General features: G+C 44.3%; 1 protein-coding gene across 1 annotated transcript in view; it reads right to left on the bottom strand.

The window, feature by feature from the left end:
- Positions 1 to 5,195: 5,195 nt before the first annotated feature.
- Positions 5,196 to 19,188, bottom strand: part of LOC100219283 (alpha-2-macroglobulin-like protein 1) — a 28,517-nt gene continuing 14,524 nt past the window's right edge. Inside the window, exons 19-37 of the mRNA XM_030268287.4 lie at positions 18,675 to 18,783; positions 18,355 to 18,580; positions 18,011 to 18,137; positions 17,748 to 17,869; positions 17,523 to 17,574; positions 17,120 to 17,203; positions 16,454 to 16,630; positions 15,161 to 15,242; positions 14,907 to 15,063; positions 13,441 to 13,515; positions 12,541 to 12,694; positions 10,899 to 11,080; positions 10,259 to 10,474; positions 8,890 to 9,011; positions 8,062 to 8,152; positions 7,355 to 7,423; positions 7,002 to 7,104; positions 5,806 to 5,847; positions 5,196 to 5,406 (exon numbers count right to left, since the gene is read on the bottom strand). Of these exons, the coding sequence (XP_030124147.4) occupies positions 5,381 to 5,406; positions 5,806 to 5,847; positions 7,002 to 7,104; positions 7,355 to 7,423; positions 8,062 to 8,152; positions 8,890 to 9,011; positions 10,259 to 10,474; positions 10,899 to 11,080; positions 12,541 to 12,694; positions 13,441 to 13,515; positions 14,907 to 15,063; positions 15,161 to 15,242; positions 16,454 to 16,630; positions 17,120 to 17,203; positions 17,523 to 17,574; positions 17,748 to 17,869; positions 18,011 to 18,137; positions 18,355 to 18,580; positions 18,675 to 18,783 (2,216 nt within the window). The 3' untranslated portion in view covers positions 5,196 to 5,380. The remainder of the gene's footprint in view (positions 5,407 to 5,805; positions 5,848 to 7,001; positions 7,105 to 7,354; positions 7,424 to 8,061; positions 8,153 to 8,889; positions 9,012 to 10,258; positions 10,475 to 10,898; positions 11,081 to 12,540; positions 12,695 to 13,440; positions 13,516 to 14,906; positions 15,064 to 15,160; positions 15,243 to 16,453; positions 16,631 to 17,119; positions 17,204 to 17,522; positions 17,575 to 17,747; positions 17,870 to 18,010; positions 18,138 to 18,354; positions 18,581 to 18,674; positions 18,784 to 19,188) is intronic.

Genomic DNA, 19,188 nt, shown 5'->3' with positions numbered 1-19,188 from the left:
CCTCTGAGATCGCCGAGTCCAACCTAGGACCGAACACCACCATGGCAGTAGACCATGGCACTGAGTGCCACACCCAGTCTTTCCTTAAACACCTCCAGGAACGGTGACTCCACCACCTCCCTGGGCAGCCCATTCCAACGTCTAATCATGCTTTCAAATTCATCCTGTTGTCCAACCTACACCTCCCCTGGCACAGCAGCTAAAGACTATGTCCTCTCGTCCTGTTGCTAGTTGCCTGGGAGAAGAATGTAGGTTGTAAACTGTTTGTGTTGGACTTGCAACAAGCTTTGACAAACAACCAGGACACAGCAGGAAGTTTTCTGCCTTCTACATATGTATATACACATGGAAACCTGCATGAGCAGGAATAAAAAAGCCACAGTGCCAGAGCTCGCTGGCAGCTTTTAGAAGAGAAGCTGCGCTGTGCAAGCACTTGCACCTTGCTTCTCTTGATTACTCTCCAGGAGTATCAGTTTGTTGCCCGTCAGTTGCCTGGCCTAGGGTATGAGTGGTTGATTATGGCAAACTTACGAATTTTTAACTGTAATGTTGTTGTCTTTAGATGCTAAGTGGAGAGGAAGTATGTATGCATGCAGTGACAGGACAAGGGGCAATGGCTCCAAAATTAAGAAGAGCAGGTTTAGATTAATTATTAGGAAGAAATTCTTTCCTCTGAGGGTAGTGAGGCACTGGCACAGGTTGCCCAGAGAAACTGTGTATGCCACATCCCTGGAAGTGTTCGAGTCCAGGCTGGATGGGACTTTGATCAAGCTGGTCTAGTGGATGGTGGCTCTGCCCACCTCCTGTTGGTTTGGAACTAGATGATATTTAATGTCTCTTGCAACCAAAGCATTCTATTATTTTATGATCAACATATCTGTTTCTAGGAAAATAAATGCCCATCAGGTCAGACCAGTGGCTCAGCTTGGTGAGGGCTGGTGAGAATCCTTTCAGAATGCCATCACGTGCACCAAGGACAAGTGGGATGTAGCAAGAGACAACCAGGAATGAGTCATGCTCTATCTACAAGGTGCAGAACCTCAAGCACCACTGAGGCTATAAGGACCATAAATACTCCTGCAAACGGCATCTTTGAGCTTCATGTTGCAAGAAAGTTGCACCTGGTTCTGTAACGACAATGCTAGGCTATCAGTTCACAGGAAAAAAATCCCATAATGAATTGCAGTCAATTCCCACTGATTTAGAATCAGAGAATAATATTTGCTGCTGCCTAAAAAGCAGCAAAACACACCGGTACAGGAGGGCATTTGGGCTGTTACCAAACATACTTGCTCTAAATGCTGAGGGTTCTTCTTCAATTCAGATGGAAAACTGTCTGGCTGATTTTCAAGGAGATATTTAAGGTTATTCAAAACAAAAGTTCAGACAAGGAACAAAGAAACAATGACAAGGCAGGAAACCCAGCAAACAGTAATCCCTGTGAATCAACCACGCCTAAAAGCCCCAACAACTGGATGAACGACTAAGCCATTTGTCTCACTTGCAAAACCCACTGAAGTGGATTCAAAGGAGGAAACTCTCTGGAATGTATGCAAACGAAGGGCAGTTTACTGCAATACAAGTAGGGGGAATACTGCAATAAAGAGGCTTTAGGACTTACGAGGGGGAGTAGTTAGCAGCTGTGGGGGAATGTTGGAACCGATAAAGAGAATTTTAGGGTTTTCAAAACTGCACTGGTATGCTTGGGGTAAAAATTACAGGCGGGGAAATGGTATGATCAAGGTGGATCAAACAGAGAAAAGGCAGGTATTAACAAAGCCAGTCAAATGCAATCAGTGTGTTTGTCTGCGCAAGGGTTGTATCTGATCACCGGATCCTGCATTACATTTTGAATAAATTATTTGAATTGTTTCCCGTGTTATTGTGCTCTTTGTTTTGTGCATGTGGCCTGTCTAGCCAGCAAGTAGGATGAAAGTTTTATAGGGCCAAAAACCTGAGACCCATGAAAATGCATTTCTCTGAGTGCTCATCCTTAGGAACAGGATCAGGCCAGTGACACTGTACTGGTGTGGGTGTGTCTGAAGTATTGTCTCCTCTCAGCGTTAACCTATGTGTGCATGTCTTTTTGTGGACTTGCACAACAGTCTTCTACTGTTAGGGTGTGAAACAAGTAAGCTCTCACTCACCTCCACTGACCCAGGAAAAAAGGAAGTCACCGGACCTTTCAGTCCACCAGGTTCAGCTGCCCTTAATATTTTCAGGGAAAGCAGCTGCACCTGGCCAATATCTATTCTGCTTATTCTGCTCCCCAAATGGTGAGATCCCAACCTTTTTAGTGTCACCCGATAAAGCATTTGTTCAGTCCCATAATTGTCACTGAGGATCATGTTGCAAATTGTAAGACTGGCTTAGAGGTCTGGCTGGAAACCTGTCAAATGTTTGCCTACACATAAGGCAGAATTCATTGCGGAGATAGCTCACGTTTTAGGTGCAGTTCTTCCCAGCTCCGGGAAAAAGGAAGAAGCAGCCTATTTTCATTCGAATGATTTTTTTTTTCCCTATTCCAGCCCGTTTTAGAAAAGGAGGTTTAGTCCCTGGAGAAACGGCATCTTGCAGAGCAAGCCACGGAGCGATGGTGACACTCAGTGGCCCTTCAGGAAAAGTGCACCTTCCGAGCTCGCGGGGTTTTTTTCCAATTTATCAGAAAGACAGTGGTAGTACATGAACCTTATTCACAGGTGAATAAACAGCGTGTAGCATAAGCATGAGCCTGCATACTGTGCCGTACAGTTTCTTACAGTGTAGGATACAGGCACCTCAGAAGGAACACCCTGTTTTTGTGGTGGACTGTTCATTGTACAGGCTACCTTTTTCATGTACAGATTTTTAATATGCCATATATTTTTATAATTGTGCCCTAACAAGGTCAGAATCCATTTGGGGCCATCTTGTGTGATTACAGTCATCCTCATTTCAAGGGGCCTACTTCACACTCCTTTTAAAAGCTTATTTTTGCAGAAAGGTCGCTTGCTGTCTGAGATGCTGGTGACCAGATTGCCTGCTAGCTGCTGCCCACACTATGCTCTTCTGGGCCTTCTTTTTTTTACAGATTAAAGCAGCAAAACTTTGCAGGAAGTTTCCCAGTTGCCTCCAGACTATTTGGGCAACCAAGACCACACAGCTGCTTGTCGTGAGATGGTGGAAGGAAGTGTCCAGGCCACCAGCCCTACCTTTGCTTACACATTACAAATTTTCTTTTCTTGCTCTGGAAGGTATTTCCTATGGATTTCACCAAGGACAGAGAGCATTTTTCAACAGCCACAGAACTGAGCAAGCATCAGATTGGCCATCCAGCACAGACTAGCCACTTACTGCATCCCCTAATATTTAATTCAAGAGGCAAAAACATCACTGACTTCTACTGCACTTTCCTATTGTATGGGAGCTTGCCACACAGCAGCTTTTTTTCAGCTCTCTGCTTTGCCATCTTCCTCAGCCCCTCACCTGCAGTTGAATAACATCTATCTGATTTGAAACCACAGTCTGGAAATATCTGTTTGTATTCATATTTCACACCCTTGTTTTTCTCACTTATCTGCCCCATGCAGGTACAAGGTGCCAAGACATCCTATCATCAGAAGCAGAGGAATCTTGGTGGCCTGCTTCTATTGGGATCTAATTTCATGGCAATCTGATCCTATGAACTGTAAAGCAGACCCTTGGCACATACCCATTTAGAGATGGGAGAGCCTGGTTTATGGGCACAATAAGCATGCTGGGTTACAGACTTCAGGTTTTATTTACAATCTCCCTGTCTGAAGTTCAACAGATAGAGGGTTTTAACCCCAAAGCTCTTCCAGTCCAGCCCAAATATCCAGATGAAGAGACTTGCTAGGAAAGCAACCAGGACAGGCAACAGGTCTCACTATGTTCCCTTTGCAGAGCACCATTGAACAGTGCCTGTTGACTCCTACAATGTCTTGGGAAGGGACAATGCTTGTGCCTTCATATTTTTGCTTCCTTGAATAAAACTCTGTTTTTTGCGTCAGCTGTCCACAGAATGTATCACTCAGTTTCTCAGGTTTTCTGCCTCCTCTAAATGCTTGTTAAGCACTGCTGTGAGACTTTTATTTTCCTTTTGTCCCCATGTGGAAGGGGCTGGTTCTGCCCACTTTATGGACCAATTGTTCTGAATGGTCAGAGAAAGAAATACAGTTGCTGTCCTTTTGCAAGATGTATTGATCAGGCAAAGGGCTACTACACACAGGGATAACCCAAGCAATCTTTGTCATATGACTTGCTTCACTTCATGTTCCTTTTCCCCCTTTTCTTTTTATCCTAAAGTACTTCCTGTTTAGAAGCTTATCTTGTTCTCTTCTTTTCCATCACCCCTGGGCTTGTTGACTTCATACCTTACTTCAAATTTTTTGTTTGACTGTCTTGGTAATTTCTCTTTTGGGAATCAGCTCTGTAAAACTAGTACCCATTTTCTCTTATCTAGTGTCTCCCTTTTTATGAGTGCTATCTCCCTAATGGCACTGCATATCCCGCTGGGCCATCTGCATACACTGTTGCATGTGCTGCATCCTGAAATTCCTCAGATTGTTGTCTTTTTTAGGTAGCGCCACAGGTAAGGATTAGCCAGTTGGGTTAATGGCTTGACAGGATGGGACTATGTGTTGTCAGAGTCTAAACATGCAGTGAATGTGTAGTGAGTCTTACTTTGGTTTTATGCCCTCCCTTCATAAGACTTTGTTGTACAGTTCCTTTCTGTCTGAATGAACTGGTAAAGTTCCTTAGCATTCCCTTGCCTGTTCATACTCTTCAGTTGTGACAGAAAAATTACTCACAGGGTCAGGTAGTAAACCAGATCAGGTTAAAAATGAGGTGTTTTTTTTGGTTTGGTTTTTTTTGTTTGTTTGTTTTTTGGTGTTTTTTTTTTTTTGGTTGGTTGGTTGGTTGGTTTTTTGGTTGGTGGTGGGTTTTTTGGGGTTTTTTTGTTTGTTTATTTGTTTTGGGGTTTTTTTTTTGTTTTGTTTTTTGGGGGTTTTTTTGCATGGAGTTTGGTTGCAGATCAACTGTTGAGTTAGAAAAGGGAGCTCAGAGATGGGACTTGGAGAGGAGAGAGATTTAAATCACTATGGTGACCAAATGCTAAGTATGTAACCACAACATGCACAGTGTTTACCTCTTTTTCACGCACTGAAATCTTCATCAACTGTCAAGTCACTGCCTTCTTTCCAGGTTCCACATACTTTATTTCACCTGCTCCCAAACTAATGTGTATTAAGCCCGTTTTCACATAGAAACATAGGGCAAAGGAACTAGGGTGCTTCCAACACAGCAGGGAAGAGGAGAGCTGGAGCAATGATGTTTTCCCTATGCAGGCAGCAAACTCAGGTTGCAGAGTCAGTGCATACTAGGAGGAAACCTGCTTTGAGGCATCTGTAGGAAGAAAGGAAAGAAAAGGCAAAGTGCCTGATGAATTTTTAGGAAGGTGTCTGCAGACTAAGAGATCTCATGGGATGAATTGCAATGTCTTTTTATCATTGACAGGCATTTCCAGTTGTACTTAGACTTGGGATGTTGTGAGGACTGCATGGAAATGAAATAAAAAGAGATCATTTTAACCTTCCATGGTATGCTCAAGCCTTAATCTACATTGAGATTAATATCTGGGCTAGAAACTGTGCCCACCACTAGTAAGTAGATCCCAATTCAACCTGCAGTCCAAGAAGGCTCTGCATCACATGACAGGATTAAATGCAGAGCAGAGGTGGGATGCTTTGCCTGCTTACCACCAGTCCTCTGCCCTGTCCCAGCTGGAAGCCTGTTAGCACTAACCTGAACTGCAGGGGAAAGCATATTCTCTTGCCGAGCGGTCATCTGCAGAAACAAGAGGGACAGGGTGGTAAGCTGCAGGGCTGCATGGTAGGGTAGTGCCAAACTTCTTTCTCAGTAGCACAACCATCCCACTACTTTAATTTTTCACTCCTCAGACTGTGAATGCAGGAACAAAGAAATGTCTCTAGTGGGTCAGGCCAGTAATCACAATATGTATCCCACACAGCTGTAAAAGATCACCTTGTGCACAGTGATACCTTCTAATGCAAGGACATTTTTTGTAAATAAAAAACCTTTCCACAGCATGTCCTGATAGCCTGGCTTATTTATTGATAATTAGTATTTTCATGCCAGATAACACACTTTAAATTGTATGTATTAAGCAAAAAAATTCTTGTATAAGATAAAATAGCCGAGATAGAGAGCATATTAGCTGTCAATATTTAGCTCTGTAACAGCTGGATTAAAAAGTGTCCTTTTCTTCCCACGGTGGAAGGGGAATGGAATTTAGTATATGACACATAGTGCTGCTTTCTAAATCTCCAGCGGCACTTCTTCTGTTTTGTTCTCAATTTATTTTTTTAAAGAATTTTTAGTGTTCCATCTGCTGTTTTGTCTCATACTGAGCACAGAATAATCAGAGACTCAAAATATCATCAAGATCTCTCTTCTCTGTGCTCATAATTCATTTAGAGCTTTAAAGGATAACAAATTATTTTCCTATTATCCTCTGAGACATGGCAGTTCACAATGGATGGTAGGATTATTACACTGTACATGAAATGCATACAACTAAATTCTGCCTTCTAGTGGATCAGGGTAGCACTACGTAGTACTGATTTTAAATAAATGCCTAAGTATTCTCAGGAGAGGTAAAAAGCTGAAGAAGTCATGGCAAATTGTCAGAGAAGTCTTCTAGCTTGAAGCTAGATGAAGAAAACAAACACAGTCGTGGAACATGTAACAAAAACACCCCACAACATAATCATAGTGCCAGGCAGCCTTGTCTCAAGAAACTTTTCTAAGGAACTGGGCTACTTGAATATTGAAGCTTTGTACAGAAGAAACCCAAGTTTGAAGCTGCAGGAGGACATGCATTGGAATAAGGGAATTAAATGGAATTATAGTCACAGACATAATTATGTCTGAGTTGGGGATACAATAGTTACTTTACACCAATGTGAGAGAAATCTCACCTGGCTTGTAGTAGTCATAGATGTGCACTGTTGCAGCTTTCAGATTCTGCACTTCAACATCTTGTTCCACGGAGATGTTAAGCTTCAGAGAACTCTCACCCAGCTGGAGAGAAGAATGGAAGTGAGAAGAAAAGCACTGATCATCTCAAAATCACCTACATACTAACTTTACTCCTTCTGCATCAACGGGTTTTTTTCCTATCTTTCCATGTTCTTCCACCCTCTTCCTCTTTTGTGAAAACTTTAGCCTCCTTGACCAGCCTAGATATTTGTATTTCTAATCTGCAAAAGTCCCCATGCAAAGTACTTCAGTTGCTACTAGAGTGGGCAGTTCCCTGTGGTCCTCCTCTTACCTCCTCCAGGTAGATTGTGATTTTGTCTGGTTTTATCTCCGTCTTTTTCAGGAGGGGTACCTTCTCCAGCTGTATAGGAAGGCAAGAGATAAGCTTGGTTAATATCAGCTTATTTGCCATCCCTTCACAGCAGGTTTGGTATTTGTCAGTGAACCACTGTTGACAAAAGCACTTAGCCTAGCCTGAGGGCTAGTCAGGTTTGCCTTCCTCAGCATTGAGATTGCTGGGAGCATATCAAGCCTTAGAAAATACTTTCCAGTTTTGGTACAAGTATCCTTGGGCCATGTTCCTACTTTCATTGTTGATAGCAAAGGGAAAACTGGTTAGTACAAGGCTATGTTGGATCTTCCTAGCTATTGTATGGAACACTGGAGCATGTCATTGAACAACTCTGTGGGATTCAACACTACTTTATAGAATATCCCTAAAAATGGCACTGGTAAGTGCAAAGGGGCCCAATGCACCCCAGGTGATTCTAACTTGGTGCTTTTTCATCTTCCCTCTGACCTCTTCCTGTGTATACAATCTTCACTATGAACATGCACAAGTGGAAAGTTGCCTTGTGAAATAGCTTGTTATATCTGCTCTTGTAATTACCATTCTCTGACACTTCTTAAATGTTTGGATATGTTTGGATATTTCTGACTGAGCTACATCTGGAAAATAGATTTTTATATCCTCAAGGAAAGCCAAAGGAACAGTCTTACCTCTTTCACAGAGCTCTGAATAGGAATGAACCCTGAGAGCATCTCCACCTCCACCAGGGCCATGTTACTCGTCCCACGGTCCCCTACATATCTGAAGGGGGTCAGGAAAGAAGCATGTTAGATGTGGAAGGCAGCACAACATTTCTAGGAGATAATAATGGACACTTCTAAATGCTGCCCTGCCCTACAGTGATATGAAAGCTCAGCAGTATGTCTAACTGGTGGGACAAAGGGACAAAAAGTGGTCCCCATCTACTCACTCAGTATGGACACAGATTGCGCAGCCAATGCACTATGGTTAATGTGGAAATAATATGGCTTCCTGTTACCCTCTCCAACTGGTGGAACTGACCTTTGCTCTTACAGGCTGAGAGTGGAAATGTTGGTATTGTTCTCTTTCAGTAAGGACAGTAAGTCACGGAGAATATGGATCAAGACTCTCACTCTAGACAGATGCAGGCAAATGAAATATGGATAGGGACTGGAGTTTCTGCTGCCTAGTTCCAGCAGTGGCTCACACTACAGGGGATGCACCTCAGGGCTGCTTCAGCCTGGGATGCCAAGCGTTTCCCAACACTCAGCTGCTGGTGCTCTGGGGACTGCTGAGCTGCCTGAGATGGTTGCTGTGGTTGTGCAAGACACTACCACTGCACTGCCATGCTTCTCCAGGCCTTAATTCTCAGTTAACAATCTCCTTGGGAACTATGGAGAAGAAGAGAGTCATCCTGTGTCTCTGATTCTATGGACAGGAGGCTTTCACGGGGTTCTAGTCATACACTGGATTCATACTTTTTTCCACTGAAGAAAGAGCCTCAAGGGATCTTATACCTGACAGACACATGGATGTCAAACTGTTTCCTGACACCATCACATTCTCTTGGGACTGTTTCCACATCCAGGAGAAAGACTTCTTTTGTTTTTGGTGGTGGGATGTTATAGTACAAAGTAGTCTGGTGGGGGAGAAAACATCTCTGTCAAGAAACTCAAGAGTTTCCCCGAATAAAGCACTAGCTGTGCATCCAGCTTTAATGGATTGCTGGCTAACACAGTTGGACTCGGATGCACTTTCTGTTCAGAGATGTGCTGTTTAATACATTGTATCAGATACACCTGTCAAATGCAACCTAAAACTTGGAGACTCAGCTATCTGTGATTCAAGGCCTCATTCAGTCTCATAAAAAAAATTAAGTATCTGTTAAGGTTCAAGGAAGCACTTAAGCTAAACCACTGTCCCACAATGAAAAAGAAGTGTAACTGTTAACACTTGACATGCTGATAGTCAGTAGCTCTAGGTCTCAAGGGGAAAATACTGGTAGAACAATTACAATCCCTTACGAAAGAAGAACTAAAAATTGGAAGAAGACAACTCAGCAAGCAGGATGATCGTACTCATCCAAAAGCAGCATAAGCCAATCTTCCTCTACCTGCCTGGTGACTGACTGCCTCCCCAGCATGTGCTCATTAGATGTCTTATGCTCATTGACTGTATGCAAGTGTAGCCAAGCAGTGTGGTTCTATTTACCTCCTACATGCATTAACAATTAATAATTGTGGTGTCCCCTTAACTAGACACTGCTTGCAGATTCTCTGTGAGCATCGTAAGATTCTTCTGTGGGCATCATCTGAACAGAAGTGACCCAGCAAAAAAGGTTTTCACAGGGAGTGACTTGAGTTCTTTGCTGGATGAATGGTTCACAAGTGAACAACTATCGAAACTGCCAGAAAAATAATGTATCCTCCTGATGGACCAATTGTATTGGTGTATTGGAATAAGAAGACTGTGGTACCACATGACTCCTCATCTCTGCAAGTGATAAATACCCAAAGAATTTTGTGTCAGAAGCTATACAGTGTCCAGCTTCTCAAGCAGTGACATCAACAACACACTCAAAATTGAAGCATATACTCTTCTGTGTCTCTATACTCCTGACTTCAGATCTACTGGTCTCTTAGTAATGACATGCCTCTGTAGGAGCAAAGGACAGCAAAGCTGAGACACTTCTGAGAAGATACCAGAGATAGTTACATGAAACCCTGTCAAGAAAGTACACCTGAGTACCTTCAAGTTTGACATGTTTCTGCCTAGAAGGCAAAATCCTACTCAGAACCTGAGGCTACAGTACCTGCTTAAAAAGCCAAACCTCTCTTCAGTAGTCAGAGGCAAAACCTGAGAGCTCTGTTCCTTACGCGTACACACCTGGACATAAACGCAGCCACTGCCCGTCGCTTGCACTGTGTAGGTCCCAGTGTCTGCATGGAGAGATGCCTGATGCAGGACCAACTTGTTGTTCCTGTGCACATGGAACTCCAATGGAGAAGCCCCCTCTCCTTTCACTGCCACCTTGACATCTCTGATCTCCTGAGGAATCAGGGCTGCATATTGAGCGAGGGCCTGCAGGCTGACAACCGTGTCCTGGAGGGAGACTCAGAGTCACTTTCCTGTGGGGCCACGCACAACAAGACCCAGCACCGCAGTTTGGAGACTTTCAGTTCAGTTCAGAGAGAGCTACAGTCCTCATGGCCCTGATTCACACTCTGACACAGGCAGGCTCTATCCCACTAAGTGCATAGGTAGGGTCTATGCCACAGGCAGAAGGATGATTTCTGTTACCTGGAATGGGCAGCTTGTGAGCTCTGGGCTTAGCAGTGTCAGAGACCCTGAGTAATCCCAGTTACACTACACAGAGAAGAGTTTCCCCATGGCACTCCCTTTCCCAAACGGGGCTCATATACCTTTGTCTGCAAAGGATGGGTCTAGGGTGACATGCACGTAAGAGGTGTGCACATCACTCCAGGCACAACAACTCTTTCCCCCATGATTTCCCCTGGTTTGTTACCTGTGTGGAAGCAAATCCTCCGAAGGCATTTCTTTGTGCACTGAGCCAGTGCACAAGCTTGCTCACCGAGGCTTCATTGACTGACAAGTCTGGTTTGGAGACATGAGCCAGGATGATGTAGGCTACTGTCTCAATCATGGAAGAAGACTTTTCATCAGCAGATTGTGATGTCAGTAGCTGTGCTGATGAGGGAAGAAATATGTGGAAAAGAAGAATTGTAGATCCCTGTATATTCAAATTAATGTCTCCAAGCTTCAGCATTTTTGCTGTTTCTGCATTTGCCTAGCATAGAGTAATGGGACCCCCTGTGCTGAAAAGCTCTAGGACTTATTTCCAGTCACTTTTACCTATTGTACAAGAACTGCTCAGTCTTTGAGGGCAAATTGCTGCCAGGCTACTGGAGGAGAAAGACTACCCAACTTATTTTGCTGGCATCCTCACTATGCAGTGCAGAGTGAAGGGCAATTTAAGCAAGAGTTGGGCTCTCACTTCAGGTCCAAGCTCACAAGCACTGAATACATTACGGGTCCAGTTGAATATTTTGCTGCAGTGGTAGTAGGGGACTAACCAAATTCAGCTAAGAATTTAGCTTAATTGTGCCAGGTTTAATTGTGTAGGAATCTTCTGCAATGATACAAGTGTGAAAACCTAAAATGCTTTTAAATTCAAAGTCAGTTTTCAGAAAAAACCTTCACTTTTGAAAGAAGAACCAGCAAATCACTTGTTTGCATAATACCAGCCTCAAGACTTCAGAATTTAGCTAAGGTCCCCTACAGAGAACCTTCATTATGTTTATCACAATGGAAGGTATCTTCCTTCTTGTATTATCACAGAGGCAGCTCTGAACACACTGAATGTGTGCAATTCTACTCCTTCCTGTTCCAGCTGCCAGCCTGAGTGGCTATGCAGTGAGCAACACTCAGCACTGGTGGCTGGTCAGGCTGAAAAATCCTCTCTCCCTTTGTTTTTTTGGGGGTTTTGTTTGTTTGTTTGTTTTTGTTTGTTTGTTTGTTTTAATATGTTATTTTTCAGTCCTCAGTGTAGCTCACCACACTGCCAGACAACCAAATGTGGGGAAGAACTCACTTAAACCAACGCAGGTAATATTACCAACTGTTTAACCATAGGCTTAGGTGCTTTGAACACCCACCTCAGCATCCTTACTCAGGACAGTCTATTTTTTCCCCAAGCTAATGAGACAAAAGGAAGAACCAAGCTCAGCAGCTCAGCAGTAAATGTCCACCCACTCAAGGGCCCTGAGCTGAGTATAGCAGCAATGGGGAAGCAGTCAAAAGGTTTGAATTTTTCAAGTAAATGTCCTGAACAGACATGGTGAAACAAGTTTGCTCTGCAAGATCTCTTGTACTATGTATGAATTCCTGAAGAATGACAGGAGCACCATGACAAAAGAAGCATTTTAACTGCACAAATTAAGCATGGATAACCTCTGCTGCTTTTGATTAGAAATTATTTCCTGGGTCTGAGAAAACAAGAGATTATCATAGCTTGAATAAATTATGTTTTTCTGACACAAAAGCATATTTGTGAATAGCTAAATCTCCCAGAATACTGCAATTAAATGCTACAGATATCAGACCTTGAACACAGTCCTGATCTCTAGGAACCCAAAGCAACAACCTACCAGTTTCCTTCTGTACCGTATCCAGGAGCTGCTTTCTCATCTCCATGTCCTTGCTGAGCGTGAAGACATAAGCCATCAAAGCTTTGACATAAAGGCTTGTCTCATCAAGTGTTAACTTCTTGAGGCAACGTAAGGCATTATCCAACATGGTGTCCTGAAAAAGGAATCCAAACCAAGGGAATTTCCTCTGACCAAACACCATGTTGTTGTGAACATCTATCCCCAACACATCCTTCATGTATTTTAGTGCTAGCATCTCTCTCAGGACTGTGAAGTGTGAGGTAGAGTGGTCAAAGCATCGCTGACTGTGGGTTGAAAGCAAAGGTGTGCTGGACTTATCATAGGGATGGGGGATTGCTAATACAGTGGAGAACCCAGCTGTAGGAAGTGTGTGGTAACATGCTGGCTCAGAATTGTCAGAGACACATGCTCTGGGTGTCTGATCCTGAAGGGTATGATGGTTTTAGAACTGTACCATTAGCCTGGAATATCAGTTCTTTTTTTCTAGAACAGTCTACACTTGTCTTGAAGATCACTTCTTTTAACTGGGGTAAGGCGACAGTGCATACCTGAAAAGTTGTCCTTTTTTTCTCCTTTAGCTCTGTTGATCAGTTTAATGAAAACCCTTGCCTCTCCCTGCAAGCCCTTTATTATTTTCAGACACAATTGTTTCCCTTGAGATGAGCTGGGAAAAGCAAGTGCTCTGCTTTGCTGCAAATCAGGCCATTTATATTAAGAACTCCTCATCAAAATTTTCCTGTTTAGCTTATTGTGTAGCAAGGTGGGAATGACAGAATCTTTCACCAGCTCAAGCTGGGTACTCCCTGAAGCCTCCAACCAGGGGAGGAATGAGTAGTGGAGCGTGTTCCCAAGCCCTGCAAGAGTTCAGGTGTCACTTACATTCCTCTCCAGATGGAGTTCCACCAGTGCAGCTGCAATATAGGCTGTTAATGAGATTGTATCATCCACACCGCCCTGCAAGAACACAGACAGTCATCAGAAAAGAACAAACCCAACCACTGCTTGCCTGTCATTGCATAGCCCCAAAAACTGCATCTGGGAGAGCAGAGCAATGTGCTCCTGGGCATTCCTGGACAGGAAAGCCCTCCAGGCTCACTTGCTGAATATCCTGAAAGTTTGCTGTTGAGGGCAGTCTCAGCCATGTTGTTCAGACAGCCTAGAAATCCCTTCTCACAGAAAGGCATGAAACAAACTGTAAAGCAATTTATTAAATATGTTACCACTGTAAACTCAAATAAAGTTTTTATGATGCAGGATTTGCATCATAATGAAGAAGTTATGCAGATGACTTACATATAAGTCATCTGACTTTGAGAAACTATAGATTAGTATGTGTTTAACAGGCTTTCAGGAGCTGCTTTTCATCTCAGAGAACATTTGTTCTTGGGGAGGTTCTGCTTACATCCTCAGATATGAGACAAGAATACATCTAAAATGAGAGGGTGAAATTGGGCTAAGATGCTAAGAAGTGTCATTCACACTGACTAGAAGAAACTTTGTAAGTGTGAGGCAGGTGGAGGTGCAAAACCTATTCCAAAAAGTTCTGTTCACATAGAAAGCTCAAGGTGGGAAATTAATGACAGTCAGACAAGGATGAACGGTCTACGTGTGCACTCTGGTTTTATTTTGTGCTGCATCCAAATTTTAGGAAAAAGTGTGTAACCCTTTGACTTATGAATGCAGCAGCCTGTTTTCTTTCAGAAATTTGCCTTGTATTTAATGTGGGCAGTTTTGTAATCTGACCTGTATGGATTATTGGTACCTTTACAAAGGCGATGAACCCAAGTATTGCCATGTTGCACATGCACTGCTCAGTACCTAAGCTCTAGGGCATGTTCACCAAGAGTTTGGTGCATTTCCAGCTACACTGCAGGGATCATTTGGGGGATGGCAAGCTCTAGGAGGAGTCATATTTTTGGGGCAGTGGAGGAACAACTGTGTCTTCAGACAATCCTGTATTAGAGCACAATCCTGTGTGAGGAGTATTGGGCACTATAAGGTATGAGAAGAGGGAGAATGCAGCCAGGATATTCTAGACAAACACTAAAATATAAAAATATTTCTCATTTCCCAGCGTCCTCATAGCGCCTTGGCACAATTAGCTGTGCTGTCTTTTGGCTAGAGTAAAAATTAAGAAAGCCTAGCAGAGTCTAAAACCTTACTCAGAGGAAACGACTTCTGGTTTAGGCCATGTTTTTCATTCAGCTCTGGGAAGATGCCTTAGCCATGCTAAGCCACAGGGACATTGCTTTGTGCTACTATTCACAGTGGAAAAGCCTGAGGAAGCAACCCTGTGCCTCACATATAGTTCCTCCTGCTCCCACTCCCATGTCTGGCAGCCATACCTTCAGGTCATTGTTGAAGAGCTTCCCCACGCTCTGGAAGCAGCCACTGGGCAGCTGGTGCTTCTGCAGCCAGCGCAGAGCGCCGTGCACGTGGTCCTTGTCGATGTAAATGTGGGAGCTGGCCTGCCCAAAGGACCTGGCTACAAAAGCTGTCAGCCTGTGAGCAGAGCACAGAGGAATTCCATGTCACAGCCAGGAGATGAACCAGCAAGGATGGCAGGTTTAGGGTGACAATAGCAATTCTGGTCACTCACCATGTGTTGCCCTGCTCATCACCTTTCCCAAAGGCACTGTAGGAGCCATCATCGTGTTTGTAGAGCAGCTGACGCTGGTAACCTGTGACAACAGGACATGGCTGATTGTGAGCACCTGTAGCATCTCAAACTGTATCCTAGCCATGGGAAGATGGCTTCACAGCAAGTGGCTTCACCAGGTCTTACAGTCAGAGCCACTGAGACAAGGACACGAGCCCCAGCTCCCCGTGCATCCCACAGCATCAGTGTGACAAGAAGCTGCTGCACAGCGCTGCTCAAGTGGCCATGTGGCTGCTTTGCACTACTGGAGCTGTTTGGAGCAAGTGCTGTGGGTTCCTGCCCTGCTGTTTTGCAGAAGGGTGACATGCTCAGCCACCTCCCCATGTGCCAGGGAGCCCTCAGGGGCTTTGCTGTGAACAAAAATAGTGGTAGGAGTGAGGAGGAAGGCTTTTCCTAGAGGGGACACAAATGAAACACTAATTGCTTTTCAGCACTTCTCCTCGCCCTGTTGGGACCCAACAAAGCACTTTTTTATGGGATGTACAGGGAACGACAAAGCCACGCCTTCGAACTTTGAGGGCAGAATGCTGTCTGCATCTCTTTGCTCTCCCTCCAGCCCCCTCACTGCCTTAGTGTTTACCCTTTCTCTTTCCTCTCTGCCACTACCATTCTCTTGGGTAGACTCCACTCTTCCAAATACATGTACATGTTCTCAGTACGTGCTGCAGTACCAGAGAAAAAGGGGGGAAAAAAAGTAGTCAAATCCTGTCCAGACAAGGAGACAGGCAGGCTGAAATATGAGGCATAATACAACATGAGGCACGAACACTGGCACTATATTAAATTCAGATTACACTGGAGAGAATTGACATGACCGCAAAATATGTTTTCTAAAATACAGGGAAACATTAAGCTACTGAACTCATATTTACTCCCAAAGGCTACTCTTTATTCCATGTAATAGCAACTGATACCATCTTTTCACAAGGTGTTTCTGTCAGCCTTGGACTGATACAGAAACAGGCATCACATAATGATGGAAATCACTAATTACCCATATCTTTCTCAAAAAAGAAGACTTAGTACCTCAATTACCAACAGAGACAAGTTGTGCTTTCTTCAGAAACTTTTCTTTCCACGAGACATTTCCCTTTTCTCTGTGATACCTTCCTTTGTCACAGCTCTGGCAGCTGCTCCCACTCCTGCCCTTCAGCTCCCCACCAGATCTGTGCCCTACAATCTTGATTTCTAGCAGCTTCACTTTGCAGCAGAAGGAAGAAGGACAACACTTACCTGTTGTCAGAAATTTGAGTGCTTTATCCTTAATTTCTAGGTTCAGTTGTTTAGTCTTGTTCAGGTACTGGAGAATGAAGATGTTTGGTGCAAACTGGACCATGTTCTGTTCACCACAGCCAAAGGGCATGCTTAGCAGCTGGTCTAAATTTTGGAGTGCTGGACCCATGATGTCACCTAACATTTGAGAGGAGAGACATGAGAAAGGAAAAGCACAGACATTGAGCAGTTTAAAACAAAAGGACTGCTGCCTTCCCTAAACTCTACTGGGATCCTAGAAAAGAGCCAGTCCCTGCCTGAATAGATGTGATTGAGATTTCAGGTGACCCTTCCTACATTAGGCCAGCACAGGAAGGGAGGCCATCATGGTTCTGGGAGGAGGAAAGGAAGCTTGAGGGAAGTTTGAAGAAAGGTAAAGAGAGCTGTTGCTCCTGAGTGGGTATCAAGGTGGGAAAGGAATTACAGAGACAAAGTTGGTGGAAATATGCAGGGATAGTTTGGGCTCACTTTAATATTGGAAAAGATTACTTGATCAACATTTCTGAGGCAAACATCACACCCCTTATAAATTATCTAATTAGGAGCTGGGTCAATACATCAATAAGGCCAAAGCTTTGTGCAAGTTTTTTTCACTACAGACCCAAGAGCAGGGAAAGCCTTTCTCACCAATCACAGAGAACGTGACTCGGGCAGATCCCTCCAGCACTTCTGCAGGCAGGGTCAGGGAGAACTCTTCAGAGACGGTGTTATCTGAGGAAGGTAAAACCCAGACATTTATCCCATGGAAGAAGCCATTCATACAAGTGTAACATCTAAGGAGACCAGGTGAAGCAAAATGTGACACTGAGTCACAGGAGCCAAGACTTGCATACAAATGCCTCAATATAGGAAACTTTGCCAGGTAAAATATTGACATGGACAAATTATAGTGGTTGTTCTCCCAGGCAGGACGGTGCCACCAGTGCTTGCTCTCTGATTAACTCCCCCCCACCTCTGGGTATTTGCAGTAACCCTGTCCATTCCATCCTGGTCTCATGATCAATGGCAGTCAGGAATTTTTGTCCCATACCTGCAGGACAGAGAAAGGCATTTTGGGTCTTCTCTTGTAGGACACCTCCTGGCTGCAGATGGAGAAAGAGTAGTTCAGATAGGAAGGACAGGAAAGGAAGTCACCCTGCCTTAGCAAGTTTTCTGATGTCCAAGAAGGAGCTAAACTTCCTCGTAGCATCTTGCTGACTTCCCCAGGGGACAAACCCCTGTCCCCAGGGGCTCTCCACCCTGAGATGTGACCAACCTTCACAAGCAGAGATTTAATCACTGTGTCTCTCCCTCCCTGCAAAGGTGTCACAGCAATCCTGTTACCACACAGACTGTGTGACTCTTCTGCCACGCCGCTCACAGTGACATTCACTCTGCCTGCAGGGAGCACAGGGACACGTTGCTGAGCATTTCCAGTAGACAGCTGTATGTACAAGCATTAGATCCAGACATGCAGACGTGGGCAAATTCCACCCCTGCTCCCAGGAGCTGCCACACAATCCCTCTGCCCAGCCTCACCCAGCCTAGTTGCTGTCACATTCCACACAAAGGTTTTTGCTTCGTTGGCACAGAGACAGCTGGTGAACTGGCAGCTTGGACAGTCATCCACCTTTAGTTCTGGGGTCTCCGTGAGGGTGGTGTGGACCTGAGCATGGTTGGACATACAAGCACACATTGGGTTAGTGTTAGTAACAGGCACTGCACCAAGCAGCAAATACTCTGGGTCATAAAGTGCAAGGTTGTTGCTTTTTGGCCCAGACACCAGCATCAAGGGCTCTGAGGAGCTCAGAGCTTGTCTTTGGGCTCAAGATTTTGTTCAGACAGAGATCAGTAATTGGGGAGACTCGCTTGAAAGAACTCACCTGGATACAGTCCTTGAGGTAGTTGAAGACAGTGGCTTTTAGGCTGAAAGTCTCTCCCTGGATCACAGAGTATGGCAGTGATACATCCACAAAGAACGGCTGGAAGACCCTAAGAGATATCAGAGGCGAGAAGCCAAAGCCAGCATCGGCAACACAGAAGGTGTTGGCATTCCATTCTGTGATGGTGTCAGGTACAGCAACTTGGAGAGATGCTTGTCCATCACCCCTGCAGCAGAAAGCAGAAGAGAAGGACTTGCTTAGAAGCAGTCAGAATACTCCTGGAGTGTCCCTGGGGAAAGAAGGCAGGGGCTGTTACCAACCCGACAGACACCAAATCCCAAATCCAGGTCTCTGGGAAAAGCGTCCGTGGTTTTGGCTTCTCCTTGTCATCAGAGTGAGGTTTAGAATCAGCAAGGGTAGCTTGGCTGGCTGATAGAAAGCAAATGATACCTCAGAAAACTAGAAAGTGAAACTAGTTCGTCATTCATAGGTAATCTAAAACAAGCCACAAATGTTTTGTGACACAGAATATGAGTGGACAGGGCTGGTGTTTCAACAAGAATCTGACACAGTGTGGGTATATTTGGGGAACAGAGCTTTAGGGAGATAGAGCTGGATAGAGTTTAGCCCAAGGCTCAGTCTGACAGATCCAAATTTGGTCTGGATCCATCAGGAAACAGCATGCTGAAATGGAGTCACACTCCTTTAAATGATCTGTGAAAGTGCTGGTAGAGAGCACACTACGTTCTGTATGAAAAACAGCGAACACAGGGACACCAAGAAAGCATGGAGATTTGAGGTTCTACCTGTGATTTGTAAATCAAGTCCATTGAA

This window comes from Taeniopygia guttata, chromosome 1 (assembly GCF_048771995.1).
Source record: "Taeniopygia guttata chromosome 1, bTaeGut7.mat, whole genome shotgun sequence".
Taxonomy (NCBI): Eukaryota; Metazoa; Chordata; class Aves; order Passeriformes; family Estrildidae; genus Taeniopygia; species Taeniopygia guttata.
Note: the sequence above shows the minus strand (reverse complement) of the source record. Positions and strands in the feature narration are given on the sequence as shown.